General features: G+C 41.4%; 1 protein-coding gene across 1 annotated transcript in view; it reads left to right on the top strand.

The window, feature by feature from the left end:
* snx29 (sorting nexin 29) overlaps nt 1-24466 on the top strand; it is a 200233-nt gene that overhangs the window by 156276 nt on the left and 19491 nt on the right. The window contains 2 exon segments of the mRNA XM_034200403.1: nt 20338-20451; nt 20453-20479. Coding sequence (XP_034056294.1) covers nt 20338-20451; nt 20453-20479 — 141 coding nt within the window.

Below are 24466 nucleotides of genomic sequence, written 5' to 3'. Positions count from 1 at the left end.
GAATTCTTTATTTTTTGAAATACCTAAATCAGGGGTGTCAAACTCAAGGTCCGGGGGCCAAATCCGGCCCGCGACTTCATTTTCTGTGGCCCCGCAAGAGCTCTGAAATAATATAATATGTTTATTATACGATTACATGGCGATTTACAGAGGCACGTTGCCCATAAACTACATGTCCCACAATGCATCTCTCATTTGACTTTTTTCTCAGAATTTGACTTTTTTTTCAAAATGTTACTTTTTTTTAGTTTTGGCTTTTCTTTTTAAATCATATTGTGACATTCTCACTGAAGAAACTTGCAATTATTCGCCCTAGACTTCTGCTTCCAGACGTAGTTAATTATGAAGTTATTATTACCCTATCCGATAATAATCCAATGCAGAGGCAATAATGTAATAAACTACATTATTTTATATATATTCAATATTTATATATGTATTTTTATATAGTCTTAAAGTTACAACCGGCCCTTTGAGTGCAACCATAATGCTGATGTGGCCCGAGATGAAATTGAGTTTGACACCCCTGACCGACTAGAAGAGATCAAGTCCGTGATTATCTGAATATGTGTTGATTTAAAAAAGATGAAGTCACTGACAGGGTGACATATCTCTGATTTTTGTACCAGTTATTGTAGAATATTTGTTTTATGATTAAGACTTTATTGGTGCATTTCCCATTATTCACTTGTCAATCAAACAGTTTGTAATTTGGGGGGTTTTCTCTTATAACTGACCTACTTTTTGTAACTTTTCAGTTCATCCATGTTGGCAACTTTAATTCCTTAACAAGCGAATAAACAGAAGGAATATGAACATGCTGATCTTAAGCAGATAAAGGTTACCATTATCTCCATTTTAGGTTCATCGTGTTTAAACTAATGCTGTCAAAATTATCGCGTTAACGGCGGTAATAAATGTTTTGAATGAATTGCGTTAAAATATTTAACCCATTTAACGCATGTGCAGAATGGCCCGCCCCATACATCCCACGAGTGGCAGCGCCAGGGTATGGCTGGGGTAGGCTACACCCATACCAAGAAATGGCTTAGCCCCACCATGAAAAATGATGTTAAAGTAAGCAAAATAAAGTCTGCCAACTCGCGCGGAGTAAATTGCACAGACAGCAGTTAGTAAGATTGATTTCAGAAGCCACTTGTCTGGAAATACCGAAGACCAGAAACGGTTTTGAAAACTTTTGTCACGTAGTGATCGTCTTCTCAATAGAACATCTTTGATAATGTCTTCTGGCCAATCAAGATAACGGCGTGGTGTTGTTGCAGGAAGTCCCGACGGAGAATACTTTTGCTGTAGTATTATACATCCAGGGGCCCTTCTCGCATCGGTTAAATGGAATCCTTGCTTCCCTCACTTGCGTCGTTTCCCTGCGACTAGTCCCTCCCACCAGGGAAGCATGGAGAGATGCAAGGAAACCACGAGAAGCAGGGAAATGAGTTTTAAGAGCAATGGGACGTCCTTTCCTCCGGAGCGTCACGTGAAGCGACGTCCGTTTGTGATGACGCTGCACAGCTGATCGTCTGACAGCAGCTCTGTCCCCGTTATTTTCACAAACACCCCCGCCTCTGTTAGTACACATTTACTGACACTAACATTTGTATCATCTGTTGTAGACCCAAATAAATAAAATAAAAACTCATTCTCAAAAAAGATAAACGCCATTCTTAAAATGTATAAACGAACAATAGTTTGATTAATATTGATTAGAGTGCACAATAGAAATAAAATAATTGAGAGAAGAAAAAGAGATATATTATCTATCAAAACCCAGTTAGATTAACATTCATGGGATTGCACACTTTGTGTGTTTGTGTGGATATGTAGCACATTAACATTTGAATAGCACTTAATGACTGACTGAATGGAAATGACAATAAATGAAAATGTAAAACGAAAAAAGCGATCATGAAAATGGTTCCAATAAATGAATAAAATGATTTTTGACCACTTTGTTGTTCAGATATATCACATATTTGTAACTAAATGATACATGAATTTAAACAAAACACGGTATAAACTGAGGAGTGACTCCCGTGAGTTTCATGTATTTTCTTCACTCCGCTGGGAAACTGCTCTCATGTCAAGAAGCATCAGATCAGTGCATGCACTGCCTCGTCCAATCAGTGAGCGATACACAGTAAGGGGGCGGGGCGAGTGTCTGAGGATTTCATCGGAGGATGGTCTGGTGGTTCCTCGATTATAGCTCCTCCATTATCGCTCCTCTGGCAGAAATAAGGCCATTGGGACGCTACTCAAGATGGCGCAGACAAATCAACTTCCGGTGAGACCGAGGAGCGAGTAAATGAAAAATAAGAGGAGTGAAACGCAGCCCCTGGTAGTACAGCGGTGCACATAACTGGTACGCAGCTACGCATGCGTACCGTCACTTGTGTCACAAAGCGCATTTGCGTACCGAGGTACTTGTGAAGCTTTTCCAGAAGGCGGTTAGATCACCGGACGAGAGAGTCGGTCTCCGTGTGCACAGACAGGGCTGCTGTTAACGTCGGTCTGTACAACGGAATTGTGCCAAAACTACGCCAACCGGCTGCGGAGGGAGACCCCCCCCCCCTTCACTGGAGAACTGCGCTAAAACAGCTGATCACACTCTGTGGTCACGAAGTACTCCACTAGCCCCCCCCCCCCCCGTGTTGATATAAATCAACACGTAATGAAATAAGACCCCACGGTTTGATGATTGATACTGTAGGTGTGTGGGCTGTCTTTCATTTTGACACACAGAATTTTTTTATAATAAACATAGATACTGTATGTTAAATGGATATATCCGCCTTCTTTCATTTATCTTTCCATTCCCACAACAATATACATAAAGAAATGGCATATTTTGGACATAGTTCGAATGGTGATTAATCACGATTAATTATTTTTAAAGCTGTGATTAATCTGATTACAAATTGTAATCGTTTGACAGCCCTAGTTTAAACACATCATTCAAAGTACTATTGAGGGATATGGAAACATATTTAGCATTTATTTGGTTAGCAACATCTTGACTTGACGATGACAAAGTTATTACAATTCATCCTCGCTGCGACATGAATCCCGTTACCTAATGTCAAAGCAAAAAGTCAAAGATTTTACTCAAAAACACCAAATCAACCTTACAGTGAAACTTCAGGACAAGACTGTATCCAGACACAAAGCACAATCATGTCTGTCTTCTTCTGTGGTCCTTTGCTTCTTCCCCACTCTCCAAAACTCTTTCTATTTCCTGCCTAATTGGACAAATGTTTTTATCTACAATGATCTATGAGGAGAAAGGCGGTGACATAAGCCACTGCTGCCGGTGCTTTGGTGCAACTTGACTCATTTTCTCTCCCTTAAGAAAAACACCTTTAAAGACATCCTGGTTCCTTTAATGTCTTTCTGGCTTCTTTCATAACTGCTTTCGACAGACAATAACTTCAGCCAGATCTAAAATGTAACTGTATCTTCCCTGCACCAAATGGCAGAGGGACACCGTTAGCAACTAGCTGGTAACTACTGGAACATTTATTATGGAAAAAGCCAGACCAAAAATGGAGCCAAAAAGGAGAGTAAATAGGCGCTTTCACACCGCAGTACTTTTCCCACAAAGGTTCATGAGAACTTAGTTCATGAGAACTCTTTAGTTCTCATGAACTAAGTACAGATCGCGTTCACACCGGAATAAGTCCCTGAGGGAGGATTAGGCAAATGAAGCCGCTGACGTCACTTCTTCTTCTTCTGCTTTGGGTTTACTGGCAGGCCGCAAACAACTTCACGGCGTCCTTCTCACTTCGGTTAAATGGATTCCTTGCTTCCCTCACTTGCGTCGTTTCCCTGTGACTAGTCCCTCCCACCAGGGAAGCATGGAGAGACGCAAGGAAACCACGAGAAGCAGGGAAATGAGTTTTAAGAGCAATGGGACGTCCTTTCCTCCGGAGCGTCACGTGAAGCGACGTCCGTTTGTGATGACGCTGCACAGCTGATCGTCTGACAGCAGCTCTGTCCCCGTTATTTTCACACACACCCCCGCCTACACATTTACTGACACTAACATTTGTATCATCTGTTGTAGACCCAAATAAATAAAATTAAATAAGAACTCATTCTCAAACAAGATAAACGCCATTCTTAAAATTTATAAACGAACAATAGTTAGATTAATATTGATTAGAGTGCACAAAAGAAATAAAATAATTGAGAGAAGAAAAAGAGATATATTATCTATCAAAACCCAGTTAGATTAACATTCATTGGATTGCACACTTTGTTTGTTTGTTTGGATATTAACAAATTAACATTTTAATAGCACTTAATGACTGACTGAATGGAAATGACAATAAATGAAAATGTAAAACGAAAAAAGCGATCATGAAAATGTTTCCAAAAAATGAATAAAATGATTTTTGACCACTTTGTTGTTCAGATATATCACATATTTGTAACTAAATGAAACATGAATGGAAACAAAACACGGTATAAACTGAGGAGTGACACCCGTGAGGTTCATGTATTTTCTTCACTCTGCTCTCATGTCAAGAAGCATCAGATCAGTGCATGCACTGCATCGTCCAATCAGTGAGCGATACACAGTAAGGGGCGGGGCGAGTGTCTGAGGATTTCATCGGAGGATGGTCTGGTGGTTCCTCGGTTATCGCTCCTCCATGATCGCTCCTCGCTCCTCGCTGCTCGGTCCTCCGGCAAAAATAAGGCCATTGGGACTCTACTCAAGATGGCGCAGACAAATCAACTTCCGGTGAGACCGAGACCGAGGAGCGAGGAAATGAAAAATAAGTGAGAAGGGCCCACGGCGTATATTGCCACCCGAAGTCCCCTGCCGGAAGTCCCCGGAGTCTTCATCTCCACCACTCCCATGTTTTATTTTGTGTTGCCATAAGTTAGTCTCTCTGCGTTTCTGCGCTGGGCTAATGCTAATGCTAATAATGCTAATGCGAGGATAATAAAATGGCGGCTTCACAAAGCTTTGTTGGAGTTTTACGGGGCGTGGTTTGCAAACGCCCAGCCAATCAGACATAAGAACCTTCTTCTCCCACAAAAGTACCTGCTCTCTAGCAGGGACGGAAAAGGGGTTAAAAAGGTTCTCATTAGCCGCTTTCACACCGCAGGACTTGCGGTACTTTAGTGCCGGCACTAAAGTACCACGGCACTGAATCCGCCAGGGGGCTAGTGCCATAGCCGCATTCACACCGCAGGACTTTCCCTGAGGCAAGATTACGCTGACGTCACTTCGTCTTCTTCTTCTCTGGGTTTACTGGCAGGCCGCAAAACCACTTCACGGCGAGTACAAAAAAAAACGAGAGAAGAAGAACTACACGGGGGAGGGGGTATAAAGCCCACCCGCTGTATGAGGCGTTTGTTTACTTTCCGACCTCAGACATGATGGAGTTCATAAGGGTAATTTACAAATAAAATACCCCATTATAACAATGGACTTTATCTTTATGTATTTATTATATATTACCCCCTCAGGCTGATTTTGGAAAAGGACATTAACCCTTGTTTGGTGTTTTTCCCTTATTTATCTAAAACAAATGACATGATAAATTACTTGTGTTTATGTGTGTAAGACTTGTGTTTCTGCCCCTGCCATTGCTGCACAAGGTTGCAACATTGTAGATGCATTCAACCACCGACACCTGTCTGCTCTCACATTCTTCTATTCAGCAAATTTGGGGTGGGACACAATAAATAAAGCTTCGCCAGTTTGTTTGTTTTATTGCACAATCAAGACATAACAATAAGGCATCACGCTGTTCCAGGTGTGTCGTATGCATGTAAATTGAAGTTAAATAAAAGTGTGAAATGTAAAATAAAGTGTAAGTAGTTTCAAAACAATGTAACAGTGGCAATATATATAGCAGCAGACACACCTTAGTGCAAGTTAGGTGTCAGTATTAAAAAACAGTGGCAATATATATATATATATATAATAACAATAGAAAATCGTTACCACTGTTATTATTGTGGTCTTTAATTTTTTTATAGTCCTGCCTGAGTTTCTTTATTTTTACCCGGCATCCGTGTGCACTGTGCACGATTCCCAGCTCAAGTAGCTTTTGCGAACATCGCTCAAAACATTTGGAGTTGGGAACTGCTTTCTGTAGAAGCTGCTGCATCCTGTCCTCGGAGTAAATTGCCAGAAGCGCCGACACTTCCTCATCATTCCACCGCTCCGGTGTTGTACGTGTAGTCATGCTTTAAAGTACAAACAAGCTATTCGCTCAGGTGTGGATGTGGTTTTGTAGCGAGGAAAAAAATGGCTGCCTAACAAAACAAATTCAGAGTCTAACGGGCTGTGGTTTGCAATTCGCCCAGCCAATAGAAATAGAATCGAAATTGGCACTCTTTTAGCACCAGGTTCGTACCACCTCTCTAGCAGGGACTAAAAATGGCCAAAAGAGTTCCCGGCACTGAGTAGTCCCGGCGGTGTGAACGCGACATTATTGGTACTAATGGAACTAAAGAACCAAAGTACCAGGGAAAGTCCTGCGGTGTGAATGCGCCTAATAACTCATTTTAGTTCCGGCTCTTTTTGGTGTGAACGCGACATTACGGAACTAAAGTGGGAAAAGTACTGCGGTGTGAACGCGGCTAATGTTAGTGGGCCCCAGACCGGAAACAAACATACATCTTACGTCCCCACTCTCCAAAACTCAAGATGGCCTCTATTTTCCGCCTAATTGGGCAAATGTTGTGTCTACAATGATCTGTCAAGAGGAAGGGGAAGACATAAGCCTTTTGTGCCTTTCCGTTGCTGTGACCTGACTCATTCTCTCCTTCTCTCAAAGCAAACACCTTTAAAGACATCCTGTTGCCTTTAATGTCTTTCTGGCTCCCCAAAGGGTTCAAATCCTAGCCTTCCGATAAGAAACCTGCTAATTTCTTCCTGCAACTTGTTGTTGTTGTTCTGTTGTGTCTCCCTTGCTTTGCCTCCTTCTGGTCCTCACACCTTCACACAGTGTTACATTTCTTTAGAGGGAACCAGAACATGTCTTAACAGGTTGTAGGCAGATGGTGACTTGTTTTGTTTTTTTAAATGTCCCTCATTAACTTCACCAAGGAGGTTCTTTTTTCGTTGTGTTGTTTTGTTGTTCAGGAAAACAAGTTGTCCTATTTTCATGAAACTAAAGGCACGGACACACCAGGCCGATTATCGGCGTCGGTGGGCGTCAGGCCGACGATGAGCGTCGACACGCCCTACTCAGATTAGCGAAAGGCCAAAGAGATCACTCTGATTGGCTGTTCAGCTTAGCGAATCAGTGCATGAGAAGCGAAACAGAAGTGAGGGACCCAAACAAACTATTAAGAAGGCAAATCTGAGATTTAATTTAACTCCAGCTCTCGACTCAGGTTCGGGAAAGCCCCGTGAGCTTCTCGCTGTAGAGTGAAAATGGAACAAGCTATTTGTTGTTTGTTTATATCACGCAGTCTGTTCTTCTTCTCTCGGTTATCACGCAGTCTGTCTTCCGGTTGTTGCCTCTTTTGAATGACGAATACACACTACCGCCGCCTGCTGGTAAGGAGAGTTATTGCCACTCACAGATGCGCAGTGCGTACGTGCTACTTGGCCGTCGGCTGAAGTCTTTGCGGTGTGTTCCAGTGCGACACATGGCCAAGACGCAGAGACGAGAGGCGACGCAACAGTCGGGGGTCCGTCTGTGTCAGTTCTTTGTTGTCAGATTGGTGTGTCCGGGCCATTAGGCGTGCAATATGGCAAAAGAGAAGGAAGAACCAGATGCCTTTTGGATCCAATCAAGGAGCGGTTACAGACATTATTTTTCACTTATGGAAACAGCATTGGATAAGGTCTGAGTTCTTCAAGTTCCTTTCTATTAACAACCAACGTTTCAATATCTCGGACAACTGGGAGAAGTTCCTGTCAGATATTATATGTGGTTATTACTGTGCTTAAATACAATTGGCTCTATAAAGAACACTATCAACGAGGCATGTAGATTTATAATTTATTGAAAGGTATTCATATAAAAGTCCTTTAGTCTTGTGCATCACAAAAACAGAAAGCCTTTGTATAACTCTTAACCAATGAATTCCACTCAGCTTTAGCCCTACATATCCATAGTTAAAATAAAGCAGAATAGAAACTACTTGTCAACAAACCAAAATACAAGTGGACCTGTTTGTCTCATAGCATTTTTATTAAGGCGTGATGCTTCAGATTGAAATCAAGCACTGTCTTAATTATGTTCTGCAGAGAGCATCCTGGGGCTACTTTGGACACTTCGGCACATTCACATATCTGACTAAAATCGCTTATGAGGACTCTGCAGGACATTCCAAGCATCCATGTAGTGCTCTCATGATGACGATGGCGTCTCGTTGGATGGTTTTGGCATCAATAAGAAGGCATGATGCAGATTCATCTGTCCCGCCTTTTTTAATACACCTCAAATTGTGCTCGGAAGGAACTATCAGCCGACATTAAAGGTCCCCTATTATACTATTTTTCATCAATATATCACAGGTCTCAGATATATACAGAACATGTCTCTGAAGTGTTTGGCTCCAAACACCAAACAGATCATTGCAGCATTACCCATAATCCCCTCTGTTTCAGCCCTGTTTCCAAAGTGCTGATTCTCTGTCTGTTACTTTAGATGAAAATAAGGAGCCCCTCCCCACGCCCCTCTGAGAGAGATTTGGTTAAAAAGAACACAATGGTGCTCTAGGAGGAGATTCAGGTGATAAGGTGGGGGGGGGGGTTACCTTGGTTGCTGATTGGCTAATGGTTACACAAGACAACACATCGTTATGACATCATAAAGTGGCCAAAATCTGATCAGCTCATTTTCAGACAGGTTTTTATAGAAATAGATCAAAAAGAGAGAGAATCTTTGTTCCTGAAACTTTCATAGTCTCTTTCCACAGAGGGGACACATGTTGATGTAGAAGAGACATGAAGAAGAGGGGACACATGTTGATGTAGAAGAGACATGAAGAAGAGGGGACACATGTTGATGTAGAAGAGACATGAAGAGAGAGAGGATCACATGTTGATGTAGAAGAGACATGAAGAAGAGGGACACATGTTGATGTAGAAGAGACATGAAGAAGAGGGGACACATGTTGATGTAGAAGAGACATGAAGAAGAGGGGACACATGTTGATGTAGAAGAGACATGAAGAAGAGGGGACACATGTTGATGTAGAAGAGACATGAAGAAGAGGGGACACATGTTGATGTAGAAGAGACATGAAGAAGAGGAGACACATGTTGATGTAGAAGAGACATGAAGAAGAGGGGACACATGTTGATGTAGAAGAGACACTAAAGAAGAGGGGGACACATGTTGATGTAGAGGAGACATGAAGAAGAGGGGACACATGTTGATGTAGAAGAGACATGAAGAAGAGGGGACACATGTTGATGTAGAGGGAGACATGAAGAAGAGGGGACACATGTTGATGTAGAAGAGACATGAAGAAGAGACACATGTTGATGTAGAAGAGACATGAAGAAGAGGGGACACATGTTGATGTAGAAGAGACATGAAGAAAGGGGACACATGTTGATGTAGAAGAGACATGAAGAAGAGGGGACACATGTTGATGTAGAAGAGACATGAAGAAGAGGGGACACATGTTGATGTAGAAGAGACATGAAGAAGAGGGGACACATGTTGATGTAGAAGAGACATGAAGAAGAGGGGACACATGTTGATGTAGAAGAGACATGAAGAAGAGGGGACACATGTTGATGTAGAAGAGACATGAAGAAGAGGGGACACATGTTGATGTAGAAGAGACATGAAGAAGAGGGGACACATGTTGATGTAGAGACATGAAGAAGAGGGGACACATGTTGATGTAGAAGAGACATGAAGAAGAGGGGACACATGTTGATGTAGAAGAGACATGAAGAAGAGGGGACACATGTTGATGTAGAAGAGACATGAAGAAGAGGGGACACATGTTGATGTAGAAGAGACATGAAGAAGAGGGGACACATGTTGATGTAGAAGAGACATGAAGAAGGGGACACATGTTGATGTAGAAGAGACATGAGAAGAGGGGACACATGTTGATGTAGAAGAGACGAAGAGAGGGGACACATGTTGATGTAGAAGAACATGAAGAAGAGGGGACACATGTTGATGTAGAAGAGACATGAAGAAGAGGGAACACATGTTGATGTAGAAGAGACATGAAGAGAGGGGACACATGTTGATGTAGAAGAGACATGAAGAAGAGGGGACACATGTTTGTAGAGAACATGAAGAAGAGGGGACCATGTTGATGTAGAAGAGACATGAAGAAGAGGGGACACATGTTGATGTAGAAGAGACATGAAGAAGAGGGGACACATGTTGATGTAGAAGAGACATGAAGAAGAGGGGACACATGTTGATGTAGAAGAGACATGAAGAAGTGGATTTGGCGTAATAGGTGACCTTTAAGAGCAGAGAGATTTAAATATGCAGACTTTTACAGTGTTTCCTGGTCAAAGTCTGACAGAAAGACTGGGTACAGATGCGTATGGAGCACACAACAGCTACTTCCAAACACCAGTCATGCTTCTGCAGAAACAAGATGTGAGCGTAGCCTTCATCTGTAAAGAGATCTCTCCGTGTTGGTCTCCTGCGGTGCTGGAAATGGGTTTGCACACCTTTTCTTTCATTTCCACCACAGTGTGAACTCCTACAGTATCAGGGTCTTCTCAGAAAGATACAGCGGGGAGAGAGACATCCTTATCATCTGCGACTACTCGTAGTTAGAATACCCTCAGGCTAAAGATCCAGCTAAATGTCAAGCAAAGAAAAAGCTGCAATTATCCGTTCACAGACTTCCCGTTTCAGATCTTTATTTCACAGAGTCCTCTTTCCCTCAGGAAGCGTGTCGTGCTGAGCTGAGCTTGTTACCCTGTAGAAGTCCTCAGAGACGTAGGTTTGGTTTTCCTTCACGTCTGCATTTTGCATGTTCTCCTCATCTCCATGCGGCTTTGAACCAGGTGTTGTAACTTCTTCACACGGGCAATTAGGGACTCTGAATCATGCGTCGTGATGGAGGCGTGTGTGCACACCTCAGAGCATCTTCCCGTGCTGAGGTGTCTGGTAATAGGGGTAGTAGTAAATAAATAAAAGCAGGTACGAGTACTACTTTTGACAGCTAAGCAGGCTGGGAAAACACAGAGCTCAGCTTGTTATCATGGCGTCACTATTCAGGCCGCATTGGGTAACATCTGACTGATGGTTGGCACGATTGTCACTCACCAGCCCAAACGGAGCATCTAATAAAAATGTAAGCTTACACAAAATCACAGAAAATAGGTTTCGGTCAAGATATGTCTTTGTGTTTCCTGTTTTGTTCTGAATTAGTGGTCTTTTTTCTTCCTGTGTTCTTTGTGCTTTCCCATTGTGTCCTGCCCTCTCCAGTCGTGTCTTGTCAGTGTGATTAGTCCTCTGTGTTGATTTTTTGATCAATGTTCTCGTCTATGTTCCTGATGTCTGCCTGAACACCTTCCTGGCTGTTTCCTTGTGTCGCTGTCCTTGTTCCTCCTGATTTGTCATTTGGTGTAGTTGTGTCCTTTAGTTTGTAGTACCTTGCCTGGTCCCTTTGTGTTCTTGTGTTTCGCCTTTTTTGTTTTCATCATAAGTTCATCAGAAGTTTGCTTTCTGTTCTTTTTACCTGCCTCCATTGCCTTTGGTTTCAACATTGCCATTTCATGACAGTCTTGGGGTGTTTCTCAATGTCGAGGAGGCTTGCTTGGTAGCACATGTCTTCCGAGTCACTTGCTTCAGAAGCGAGGCAAGAATCCTTCCTAGCCTCGGAAAACGAAGAATGGTGGAACAGGCTAACAGGTGAGCGTCATATGCGAGGCCCCGCCTTAAATGGAGCGCGATATCCACCAAAGATTTGGAAATTGGTCCGTGCGCAAAGCATTGTGGGGATTTTAAGACCGCGGAGTCTACACATGTGCAGCCTCAAAATTTCCCGCTACGAAGTACGCCGGCCTCGGTAGAATTCCAAGTATGCTGGACATTGGAACAGTCCTTCGGCGGCACTCGATGATGTAGTACTGGATGCTTGAAATAGTGGCTCTGGAGCAGCCTTCCTCGACATTGAGAAACACCCTTGGTCTTGTCAAGAACGTGAGGTAACGGTGCACTTCATTCAGTTGTGGCTGAAATTAGTATTACAACAGCAAACACTGCAACAAAATGTTCATAACAAAGAAGAACATAGTGCTTCTTTCAAAGAGAAACAATAGTAGTACTTTCTCATTATGTGTGGTCATCTAACTCGACTACTGACACTGTTACATTGATAATAATTGTGTCTTCAATTCAATTCAAAACCTTTATTTATCCAGGTAAAATCCCATTGAGATCAATGATCTCTTTTTCAAGGGAGACCTGCAGCAGTAGGTTCCACAAGAAGACATAAAAACATAAACAACAGAACAACAAAAGGACATCATACAGTAAAATGTACAGGGATTACAATTTACATATTTAACCACAAGTACAGGTACCAACAGCATCTGATTGTGTAGCATCCAACCGAGCTTTAAAAACATGTAGTGGTACTAGCTTGGTAATTTTCCATTCTTTTTGCAGACTGTTCCAAGTTAGTGGAGCTGCACATCTAAAAGCTTTCTTCCCTAAGACAGTCCTAGCACTTGGCACATTTAATAAAACCACAGCATGCGATCTCAGGCAATAAGTACTTTCAATTATCTTACCAATGTAACTACAATGATTGTGTCTTGAGTACTTCAAAATGCCGATGTATCACAGTCTCTCGTTTTGACATTCGGTGTTTCCGAGACTAAGACCCCGGCCACACGAGGACGAAAACGGCTAAACGCATAGGATTAACGCAAACGCAATCGCAAACAAGCTTCCGTCCACACGCAATAGTTATCCGGATAGTGTCTGCCCACACGAGACCGCTCCGTTTAGCTCCAACCGCTGGAGAAGCTGCAGTACATGCAGGAGCCTGTACGTGGCGCTGTAACTTCCTCCACAAAAGCAGCGAAGAAGCATGGTTGTCATGGTTGCCCTTCTGTTTATTCTCCGCGGTGGGGGCCGAGGGAACTGGGCAGAGTTTTTCGCCAGTCAACGTGTATTAAAGTTTAAATCTTCCGACAAACTTATAAAAGTGCCGGTCAAAGGTCTTCTTTGTTATTTATTGAGCTTTAAAACAAATGAATAACGACTCTATATAATATAATAATAAAAATACACGGAGCCTCTCTTTTTCCTCCCTCTCTTCGGACAGCGCCAGTGTCTGTCTCATGCAGCAGCTGATCCAGTAATGAGTGACCCGGCCGACAGTAAAAATAAACATATTTATAACTAGATAGTTTGAGAGGTGTCTCCGTCCTGTCAGATTAGACTTCACTCGCGTTTATGTCCATATCGAGAGAAAGATAAATAATCTGAATTCAGTGTGCAGTTTACTTTGACGCGGGGGTGAGCAGCAGAGGTGGGGAGAGGCGGGGCTATTGCGCAATCATTATCAGAAAATGATCGCTGAAGCTGCAGTACATATCCACAAAAGCAGCGAGTAAGATCCCCCCGGATGTGTAAGTCTGCTGTAGATGTTGCACAAAGAACTGTAGCATGGTCAGTAGCGTCCGGAGCACGATAGCAACTCTGCGATCCGCCATTGTTGTTGTTGTTGGTGGCGAAACACATCAGCAATGGCGTGGGGTACGCGGAGGTGAGCAGCAGAGGTGGGGAGAGGCGGGGCTATTGCGCAATCATTATCAGAAAATGATCGTATAGGGCGCACACACGGAGCTGTTTGATGCCCCAGAGCGTTGCGTATGCCGTTCTATCCACCTTGGGACCCGTTATCGTTTCCTCAGTCGTTTAGTGCCGTATGCGGTCGTCCTCGTGTGGCCAAATGGTCTATATGACACTAAACAGTAACGCAAACGGCCGTTTTTGTCCTCGTGTGGCTGCAGCCTAAGGATAAGACTATTAAAATGTTCCTGCAGGAGGCCCGTGTTTTTCTAAATCAAATGTTACAGTCTCTGCATTTTTACAGCTAAATCTCGTGGTGCCCTGTATTTCTGGAGCCATTTTGTCTTATTCCTGCGGATAATACTCAAATGTAGATAACATCTCTCCGGTGAAGATAAGGAAGTTTGATGCGCACCAGGAATATCATCCAAAGCCGTCAACAGTAAACAAACACACAGTGCAGACAGATACTCCGACCCAACAGTGAGCACATATTTCTAAAAGGCTTTTTCAGCAATGATGTTCTGAAAGAGAAATCCAACTTCCTGCACCTACCCGTCTTTATAGCAGAAGTGCAATGTAGTTACTCTATAAGGCATGTGTTACAAGTCAAGAACATCCCTTTTTCTTGACATTTAGTTTAGCTACAATACTGGCTGAATGCAGTGAGTTTGCACCTGAAGTAGGTGAGCCTCTTTTGTGGGAAAAGGTGATACAGTATACTGCACTAAAGAATCGAAATTGAGCACTTTCCTTCCAAAAAACCCTTTCTTAACATCTTAAATTGCTTAAGCTATCAAAGGTTTTCCATCTTATATTGGCTCTTTGAGGTTATATTTTGCATCAAACGCATTATAATGCTATCTCAATTTAAATACGGACAGTTGAGAGGCCACGTCCCTGTTTGAAGCAGCTTTTAATGGAAATATCAAAGCGATGGGAATCCAATATTCATAGATGACGCAGTTTGGATGTCGCTGAGATTTTTGTCGGAGATAATGAAAGACTATTTGAGATAATTCAGGGAGTGTGTGTGTGTGTGTGTGTGTGGCCATAAATACGTTTGCCAATGAGACGGCGTAAAATGGATTATTCGCTTTGCTAATGCCGCCATATGCGAGGATCCATTTGATGTCTGAGAATCTACAGACACTATGGGACTGATTCTATCGTCACATCTTCACTAATGCAGCTCTTAATGTGTCTTCAGGGCCAAGAGACTTCCTTTGGCTGTATAACAAAGTACATAAAGACATGCATTGGCACTAACTACTACTAACTGGTCTTTGACGCAGGCATGCTCATTATGGGTTATGTAGAATTAAATAATTAAAAACTCAATTATTTTGGTACCAGACTGTTAAAATAGGCTGTTTTGGTCCCACGGTGTATTTTACTCCATAACATGACACAAACACTCGCTAAAATGTTACTTTTCGGCGTGTAAAGAGGGTTGTATCAAGTATAAGAAGTGAAATTACATTAAAATGAATTCATTATTCATTTGTCAAGCTGCCAGGTGCTGTAAGGTTATCAGGGTGTTTTAACAGACCTTATGAAATATTCAAAAGCACATACCTTGCCTTCTGCATGCATTGCGTCATGAAAAGTGTAACTTAACTTAACGCTGCAGTAAGTGCTCAGTGATCTTAAGGTCTTAAGGTGATGGAGCGATTCACCTAAGTATGCAAGATGTGTATCTACGTTTTTATGAGATAATGAAGGTGATAGATATGTCTGAGTGCTTATTTAACACTTGTGACAATTCCAGACTAAAGATGTGGATTATAAAATATTGATCTATTCTAGAATATGATGAAAAATGCTAAACTAACGGACTGACATTGATACGTATTTCACATATTTCCATACTTTTGAACTCTAGAATAAAGTCAAAAATGCCTGATACTACCAAATAAAGCTTTTATTATGACCCAGTTTAATAAGTCATAGAAGAAGCCACACAAAGGTGACACACACACACACACACACACACACACACACACACACACACACACACACACACACACACACACACACACACACACACACACACACACACACACACACACACACACACACACACACACAGAGCCAGACCACAGCGAGTCCTTCTTAACTTGCCAAAAAGAAGTAAAAAACTTGGATGTGCTTCTGTAGCTGACACAGAGTGCTGACATGACTTGTCTGCTTCCATCTCGTCAGCCACCATCGTCATTTTCCACATTCAGGGGTTTCCTTCAGTGCTCTTCATTACAACAAGTTACTTTAAATCCTAGGGTTCAAAATGTCTCACTGTCGGCAATTCATTCTTAATTAATCAGAGAGTACATTGCATTCAGGATATGTGTTCGTACCACTGAACTTCAAATGTTATTAACCTTGTTTTTACTGTCGATAAATTGAGCGTTAATTGTGAAAGACACAAAGAAGCAAGCGTAGGATAAAAGAAAACCCGTTATGATATTCTTTCTCACCTCCCACTTACTTACTCAGTAGATGTAAATGATGGTACATGCTTTTATATCAGTCTATTCAACTATACTGTGGAGTTTCATTCCCCATATCTTTTTATAACATTAAAATGTCTAGACGTGTCAGAGAGACATTCAGGACAGCGAACAAAGCCTCGGCTGTCAGTCTCCCACTAATGGCAGTCCAAAGTGTCACATTGTCCCGTGTTTTTCTATGAAACTTAGAGATCATCTTGTTAAAGGACAGTCGCCTTCAAACCAAACTAAATCTGTCATTATCCACTTGTTCCAACGTCCGTCAAGATGTCTTTGAGGTTGACGTGAACACAACATGTAGTTCCTGTACCTTGAAGCCTTGATGGGTTCTTGCCTTAAACACAGAGGAGTGGCGACAGAGTTTGGTGACTTTGGGAAGTAGCTCGGGACTTTTGGAGTTGTTGTTTTCACCACTTTTCACGTTATTACAGTCAGCTGCTCCCTTCACGGTTTATCGTTGAGGTTTTTAACTGATAGCCACATTTCCACAGGAGTTGCAATGGACACTAAAAGATGAAGATGAGAGAACTGTAACCAATGTTTTACAAACTGAAGGTTTTGATTATCGAGGAAAACAGAAGTCGAGTAAAAACAAGTATGCAGGCACATTGTTAACCACCATTCATTCTGCTGAACTCTATATTTATCTCTAATAAAAACACGTCTAAAAAATCAGAGTCGCAACCTAAAGATTAAGATGGACGTCATAGCTGTTAGTATCCTTGTCTGACATGTAAGTGACTTACCTAAAAGATTCCTAACATGAAAAGGCCAGTCCAATATCAAAATATGTGAAGAGTAGGGCTGCTCGATTATGGCAAAAATCACGATTATTTGGGTCAATAATTGATATCACGATTATTAAAAACGATTATCCATTTACTTTGAAAACATCAATTTATTGGAGAAAAAACAATTGAACAGTATGTTTTTAACAGTTGATTACCCTGAACTTTAAGAATAATTCAATTGAAAAACCAAACAAAAAAAATTATTAAAAAAGAAAATCATTTTATTTCGATTACGTTGTTTTCGTAATCGTTGCAAACCATAATCATAATTGCGATTACAATACGATTAATTGAGCAGCCCTAGTGTAGAGTGCGTTTAAATTAATATATTTGGGGGAGGCTGTGGCTCAGTGAGTGTGCTGATCTCAATCCCCACTACAGTCAGCATGTCGTCTCTGTGCCACACTAAGACACTTCACCCTAAATTGCTCCTGTGGGGATTGCCTCCAGTATTGAGTGCATGTAAGTCGCTTTGGGTCAAAGCTTCTAACGAGTCAAATAAGATAAGATGGACCTTTATTAATACATTCAGTAGTTTACACAGCAACAGGGTAAGAATGAAAAACAGGACAGCACAGATTCACACAAGATTAAAGATTAATACAATTAAAGATACAATTACAATTATATTCAGTTAAGTAACTTTAAAATAAGAAATTAGTTAAATGAACATAACTAATTCAATTCAATTCAAAACCTTTATTTTTGTTTTCTTTACATATGTGGGTCATGTATACATATTAGATATATTGACATGAATGTGTGCCCGTAAAAAGTTAGACAAGTGACATGTAATGTAATATATTTAAGTGTATATGGTAGGGATGTAACGATACCAAAAACTCACGGTACGATAATATCGCGATAACAAGTCCACGGTACGGTATTTATCGCGATATTGAATAATATTTTTACTCGGAAAATGTTTCTTTATTACATAATACATCTGATTTGTACAGCATGTTAGTAGGATAGCAGTATTTTAAAGTGTCAAAAACAAAGTGACAGTAACAGACTGGAACAAGAAAACCAGTGTGTTTGTACCTACTAGTACTACCAAACAAAGTAGGCATTTTCTTTGTGCCACTGCATCTCACAAATAAACATTTAATAATCAGACCCTGCAATAAAATAAATCAAGTGTCACTTTAGTTTTTTAAGTAACTCAACTCAAACTCACTAGTCACTCACTCAGCATCATCAGACAGGTTTTTAGGAATATGAGAATGTCCACATTTCCAGGTATTTATAAGCTGGGATGTTTGGGCATTTACAATATCGCCTGCTCTGGAAAAAACTCTCTCGCTTGGTACTGATGTTGCTGAGACAGCAGTGGTCGCGTTAACCGAATATTTTATTTATCAATGACGGAAAAATCTGAAAGCAGTCTGTCATTTTGACGGATTAGAACAAACTCGGAACAGCGCCAACGTTTCCCCGCAGCGAGGCTCTGGTGGTATGCATGCCCTCCAAAAGGAAATGATATAGTTTCCAAACCGTACTTTGCTGTACAGATCAACACATGTCTGGGAGGTTTTGCTTTACGCTGTGTGCGCTCCCGCGAGGTGCATGCACACACAGCATAACACCCCCCCCCCCCCCCCCCCCGTTGACAGTTCACGAGCGTGCTCTCTCGTGAACTGTTCAGACCCGACGGGTAATAAGGGATTATGACGGACATTTTACGATCCTGTCTGTCAAAATGACGGACAGCGAAAAAGTCTAACGCCACCTCAGTGGGACGGAGAGATATGCTTTGGCCATGGGTGACAGCAGTGGGTCAAACTGTGCATTGTTTCTCCACCACTTCAAAAACAATACCGTTTTTGCCAAGAAGGTGAGGCTCATTGACAGAGATATAAATATACTGTTGGTACTTGTCAATGTCTCTAGGTATGTACATGTAGCCCTGTAAATACGATGTCCTTTTGTGTTCTGTTGTTTTATGTTCATGTTGTAACCTACTTGCTGCCATGTTGTACAGGTCTCTCTTGAAAAAGAGATCGATGATCTCAATGGGACCATCTGGTTAAATAAAGGTTTAAAAAAAAAAAAGTGGTTTAAAAAAAAAAAAATGTATTTAAAAAAAATCGCGGTAGATTTTGTCAGTCTCACAACGGTATTGGGACGTTTATTTACCGCGATATTCGGTATATCGTTACATCCCTAGTATATTGTATTATTAGAAAGGAATTAGCTAAAAAACTACTTACGTCTCCTGCTCTTCAAAATAACACAGCCGGTGATTTAAATTGGTCTAAAAAAAACATGAACCAAGCAGTTTGTTATAAATCGGTGTTGCAAAGGCACTTTTTGATATCGGATATCTGAAGTGTTTCAAGCTGAGCTAAAACTAATGTGGTAGACTCTGTTCAAGCCAAATGGACTAGCTAATTAAAAAAACTGTAAAATCACTAAATGAAGGAAACGTCGAAGGTCTCAACGTGGAAAATGTGTGTTTCTCTGATTCAGTTTTAGCGGAGGATTGCAAGCGTAACTACCTCTAACATTTGCTAACTGGTGCTGTAGTATTGCACTGGTTTTTAGCTCTAGAGAGGAGCTGAAACCAGTCCATTAGGCTCCACTATACAGGAGTCTAATGGACATCGCTGTGGGAGTGTGAAGCAGAGCCTTCTTATAAACGCAGCATGCATGCTCAGTCCCCTTATTCTGATTGTAAAGCTTTAAGAAATGAAAGGTTGTGCATGTATAAAAGCCCTTCTATGTGTTTTGTTATGCCTGGTAGCAGTGGGGGGATTGATCGATTTCTAAATCAATTCCTGCTTCCATGTACCTGAATCACGTCTGTATGTTTTGTTGTTGGGCATTTTTATAAATTGAATTCTCAAAAGCCATTCAGCTCTCTCTTTTGCCTCCGTGTTCTCTGCTGTAAAAATAGAGCTGGCTCTCCTTCCTGTAATAGGCTCATCTCTCCTCTCCCCTGAATCTCTCCTGAGTCTGAACACAGCAGCTAATGGTGCATGGAAACGGTGGCACCACAGTCATATAGGCCGAGTCTGTATCTGTTGCAGTGTGTAAGTGAAAATGCACTTTTGCAAGGATGAGAGGAAGTCGTTCTTTTAACCGTTTCAATAATGTTTTCTAAGGCATTGAAGAGGCAGATATGTGAAGTGCAAAAAAGATAAAGGCGATCACTATTGGTGGGTTTCCCTTGCTTTTTTCTAAAATCTAAGTATATTTGGTTCTGGTTTGGTTTGCTAGGGGTTTTCTAGTTTGTCTTTGATTGATTTGAGGACTTGATTGATTATGAATGTAATGATGTGGTGTCTTTCCTCTCCTCAGGTGTACATCCGGATCCTGGATAACGAGTGGAACGTGTACCGGCGTTACACCGAGTTCAGAGAGCTCCACAACCACCTGCGGACCCAGTTTCCACAGGTGGACACCTTCAACTTCCCCCCCCAAGAAAGCCATAGGGAACAAGGTGAGCTGCATGGATATAATTATACATAACAGGGACGTGCACAGGTACGGGCTAATGTTGCCCGGGCAACGGCCCGTTTCCCCTTTTTGGCTGACCTGCCCCTCTGGAGAGAGCGAGAGGTTTTTTTTTCTTTCTGTTGTGGTCGAATCAACATGATAAGCCACAATTAGTATTGTAGTGTCTCGCTGCGGGAAACACACCAGCTTCATCTTTCTTCTACTACTTCCTTTACTTCTTCTTCTTCTTATAGGCTATGTAATTGCCCGTGACATTTTGAATAAAGAACTTGCTTCAGTGTGAGCTCATTCCACAGTATGACCACACAAGTGTTTTAAACCAGGTAGGCCTACGTTTTTATTATTTATGTTCTATATCGCTAAGTGTGTGATTACACATGTTACGTATTATATATATTGTTGAACTTTCCTGTCGGCTCCCAGACCGTGGTCGAGGAAACAGGGGGGATGACTATCTGTCATCTCCCAGGGCAGAAGCAACAAGCTTTGGGTTCAATAACCCACTTGACTGAAATGACTGGAGAGAGGCGAGCTCTTCTTGGGAGGTCGTTGCATTTATTTCACAAGATACATCACAGACCTATGCTTTTTCCTGCTGCCTCATTTCATTTCCAGAAAACATATACACCGCTCGCTCACTCTCGCTCTACCATACCCACACCCACATGCACGCGCCACACCCCTCTCTTAAAGGGGTAGCGATCTCACTCTGCATGACCCTAATGTCATAACAATATCATATTTATTATACTGTATTGGCAGGGTTGGGAGGGTTACTTTGTAAATGTACTCAGTTACTGATTACTGAATACATGGCTCTGAAAGTAATCCAGTTACAGTTACGTGTCTTAAAAAAGTAATCAGATTACTTTTAGATTACTTTTGGATTACTTTCTTTTTCCATCACAGATGGTATGTTTTGGTGAACAGGAGACACAAAAAGCAAAAGGAAACTGAACGTGTTTTACTGTTTTAATGGCTTATCAAGAGCACAACTGAAACATAACATCTGAAACGATGTAACAACACAATAAACTTTTTGGGGATGCAGCTTGGGATGTGAGGAGTGAGGGACACGGCTTAGAACGGGCGTGTCGCCTTCTGTGCTGCCAGTGTTGGCAGGACATGATTTAAAATGTCGAGCTCGGACTTCATTTTAAGGACATTTCGGCCAGGGGTGTAGAGCTATATTTGTTTAAGCACCGGATTGGCAAAACAGGAGAGTGTGTGAACCAGTCTGCCTTGATCTATTAATTCATGTCCGTGACTCTCACAGTATCTGCTGCCCACAGCTGCTTTATAGAAGGAAAACCTCCTTCACTTCATGAAATCTCTGCAGCGCCAGGAGGCAGCGGGAGGGTTAACTCAGCCTCTGAGAAGACGAGCGCGCCGTGCCTTTCACACACCGCCTTCACTGTGTTTACCTTCAGAATCATTAGAAAGGCTAAAGAGCGACCGCAGGCTGATGTGTTTTAACCACACACACTTCTACACACACACACACGATTTAAACGCAGACTTTTGTTGCTCCATGTTTCGTTGTTATTGTTTCACTGAGCGGACACGCGAATTTTTTTCAAACGCTCCCTTTTTTGGTCCATCTGCGGCGGTAATAGGTTTTGTGGGCTGTGATGATTCGGTTGTACCTTTAGTAATGAATATTAAATGTTGTGAGGAAATTTTTCCACCAATAATTCCAATAAGTAATCCAAAATGTATTCACTTCAGGTTTATGAAAGTAACTGTAATCAGATTACTCGTTTTTCAAATGTAACGCGAGCTGAATACAGTTACTTGATTTTTGTATTCTGATTACGCAACACCGTTACATGTATTCCGTTACAACCCAACCCTGTGTATTGGTGCTGGTGCGTTAAGACCACCTCTAGTGTTGGATTTTGGAAAATGGATTTTGAGTTTTCTCATGGCAGGGACTTTACTTCCTCTTGACACCGTCGGTTATTTACAAAAAAACACCTACATATACGTGTTATTGTGCTTCTGTCTTTCTGTGTCTTTTCATCTGCTCCGTAAACTCCTATTAAACATCCATGGTAAAGGAGAACACTTCACTGTCCCGCTTCATTGTAGGATTTCTGCCATGTCTCTACTTCAGTTTGACCATCTCTGTTATTAAGTTATGGAATACTAAATAAATAAGTCATTAGATACCTTACCGTCACTGCGCTCATAAAGAATGATAAGAATAAAGCGTATTGAACTGGTTTCATTAATTAGTGAGTTTATTTAAGGTAATTAGTTATAAGCACTATTTTATCAGTATGTCTGCAATGGTCAAACTACATTAGAACAGAATTGTCCCCATTGTTTAGTAGTTTCTAACATTAGATATTTTAATGAGATTACCGCAAAACAAAATATTTCCCTGGTATTCATTTTAAAAATCAAGTCACAGAATGCAAATAGTTGCCTTAGCTTATTTTGTAATGAGATGATGATGTGAATTACTGTTCAGATTAGTTAATGTAATAATCGTTTTGGTCTTATATTTTTTTTCGGGGGGGAGGCCCTTTTTCCAGTTTAGAGAAATAGCCCCTCCAAATGTCTGTGCACGTCCCTGATACATAACCAGCTTTGTTTCTGGCAGAAGACATAGGTCAGATTAGGTTTACTCTCTGAAACAAAGCCTATTTGGTCCTATCCTTATCTGAAAGAGAACATGATTTCAACCGTGATTTATGCATATTCAGAAGTAAGAATATCTTAACAAAGCTGAGGAAGAGAGCTTAACAAACAGGCGCCAGCTTATCGTCATACAACAGGTCGCCCAAACCACAAGGTCTAATAACTGTGTTCTGTACAGACACAGAAACATAAACTGAGACAAGGACAGAAGTGGAGAATTAAGAGAAGGAGACTAGCTTAATAATTCTCTATCTCTCCCTATTCGCAATATGTTTCTATTTTGCTAAAGGGGACACATGCTGCTCAAAGTCCATGTCTTTACTTACCTAGTTACATTACATTCCACCTAGTCTAGTCTCCAGGAGAACTGCCATCTCCATCTTCCTCTCTCTCTCTCTCTCCATCCTATCTCCTTTGTCCCCCTCCAACCTCTGCTGGATAATTTGGTTCTGGCCCCGATTCACCGCCCAAATCTGGGGTCCAACTGCACACCTTCAAACACTTTCACGGCTAGGAACTGGACAGAATGCCTGTGTGCAGGGGCTGCAAATGTGTGTGTGTGTGTGTGTGTGTTCAAGATCATGTGGCAGTGTGGAAGGGCAAGTGTCTATCACCAGTCTAGCCAGTGTGTATCAGTGTGTCCTTTAAAGCTCTCTGAAAGCCCATCACTCTGTAGATTTGTGTGAATTATTGGTTTTCACCGTCTCCAGAAAGTCGGCCATCACTGAGGAGAAGCAGCCGCTGTGTCTTTGTCGCTCTCTGTAAAGAAGGAGCACCGTGCTTTGGTCGAAATACCAACACAAATGTATCCTGTAAAGATTCAGAGTCACTTTTATATATTTGTTCAAGTGAATGACAGATACAATTAAAGCAAAGTTTTCCTTCCATTTTCCTTTTCTTTCACCCTTCCAGCCTTCCAAATAAATAACATTTAAGTAACAGTTCATAGTAGTGAATACAAATAAATAAATGTTATTATTCTTCTATAAGGGGGGAGTATTTGTATTTAGTTAGGTATAGTCAGTACACTATCATTTGACTGTTGTTTGTGGTCAAATGTGCAGCAAACCACCAACTTTCCACCTAAATAAGTCAGTAAAACAATGATTTTCAGGGTTTAATGTAAGTTAAAGTAGCAATTTAGTCATTCTGAATATAACGGAGGTTGTCAGACACCAGCCTCATCATCCCTGTTGTATTTCATTTTCAATCACTCAGTATTTAATTCTCATAATACTAAAAAAACAGATTTGTTTTAGCTGCTCTACATACATTTTAATGCAATTTTCTTCTTGTACCCAATTTACCCTAACTTCCGTTTGCC

Source organism: Gymnodraco acuticeps, unplaced genomic scaffold, assembly GCF_902827175.1.
Source record: "Gymnodraco acuticeps unplaced genomic scaffold, fGymAcu1.1, whole genome shotgun sequence".
NCBI classification, from domain to species: Eukaryota; Metazoa; Chordata; class Actinopteri; order Perciformes; family Bathydraconidae; genus Gymnodraco; species Gymnodraco acuticeps.
Note: the sequence above shows the minus strand (reverse complement) of the source record. Positions and strands in the feature narration are given on the sequence as shown.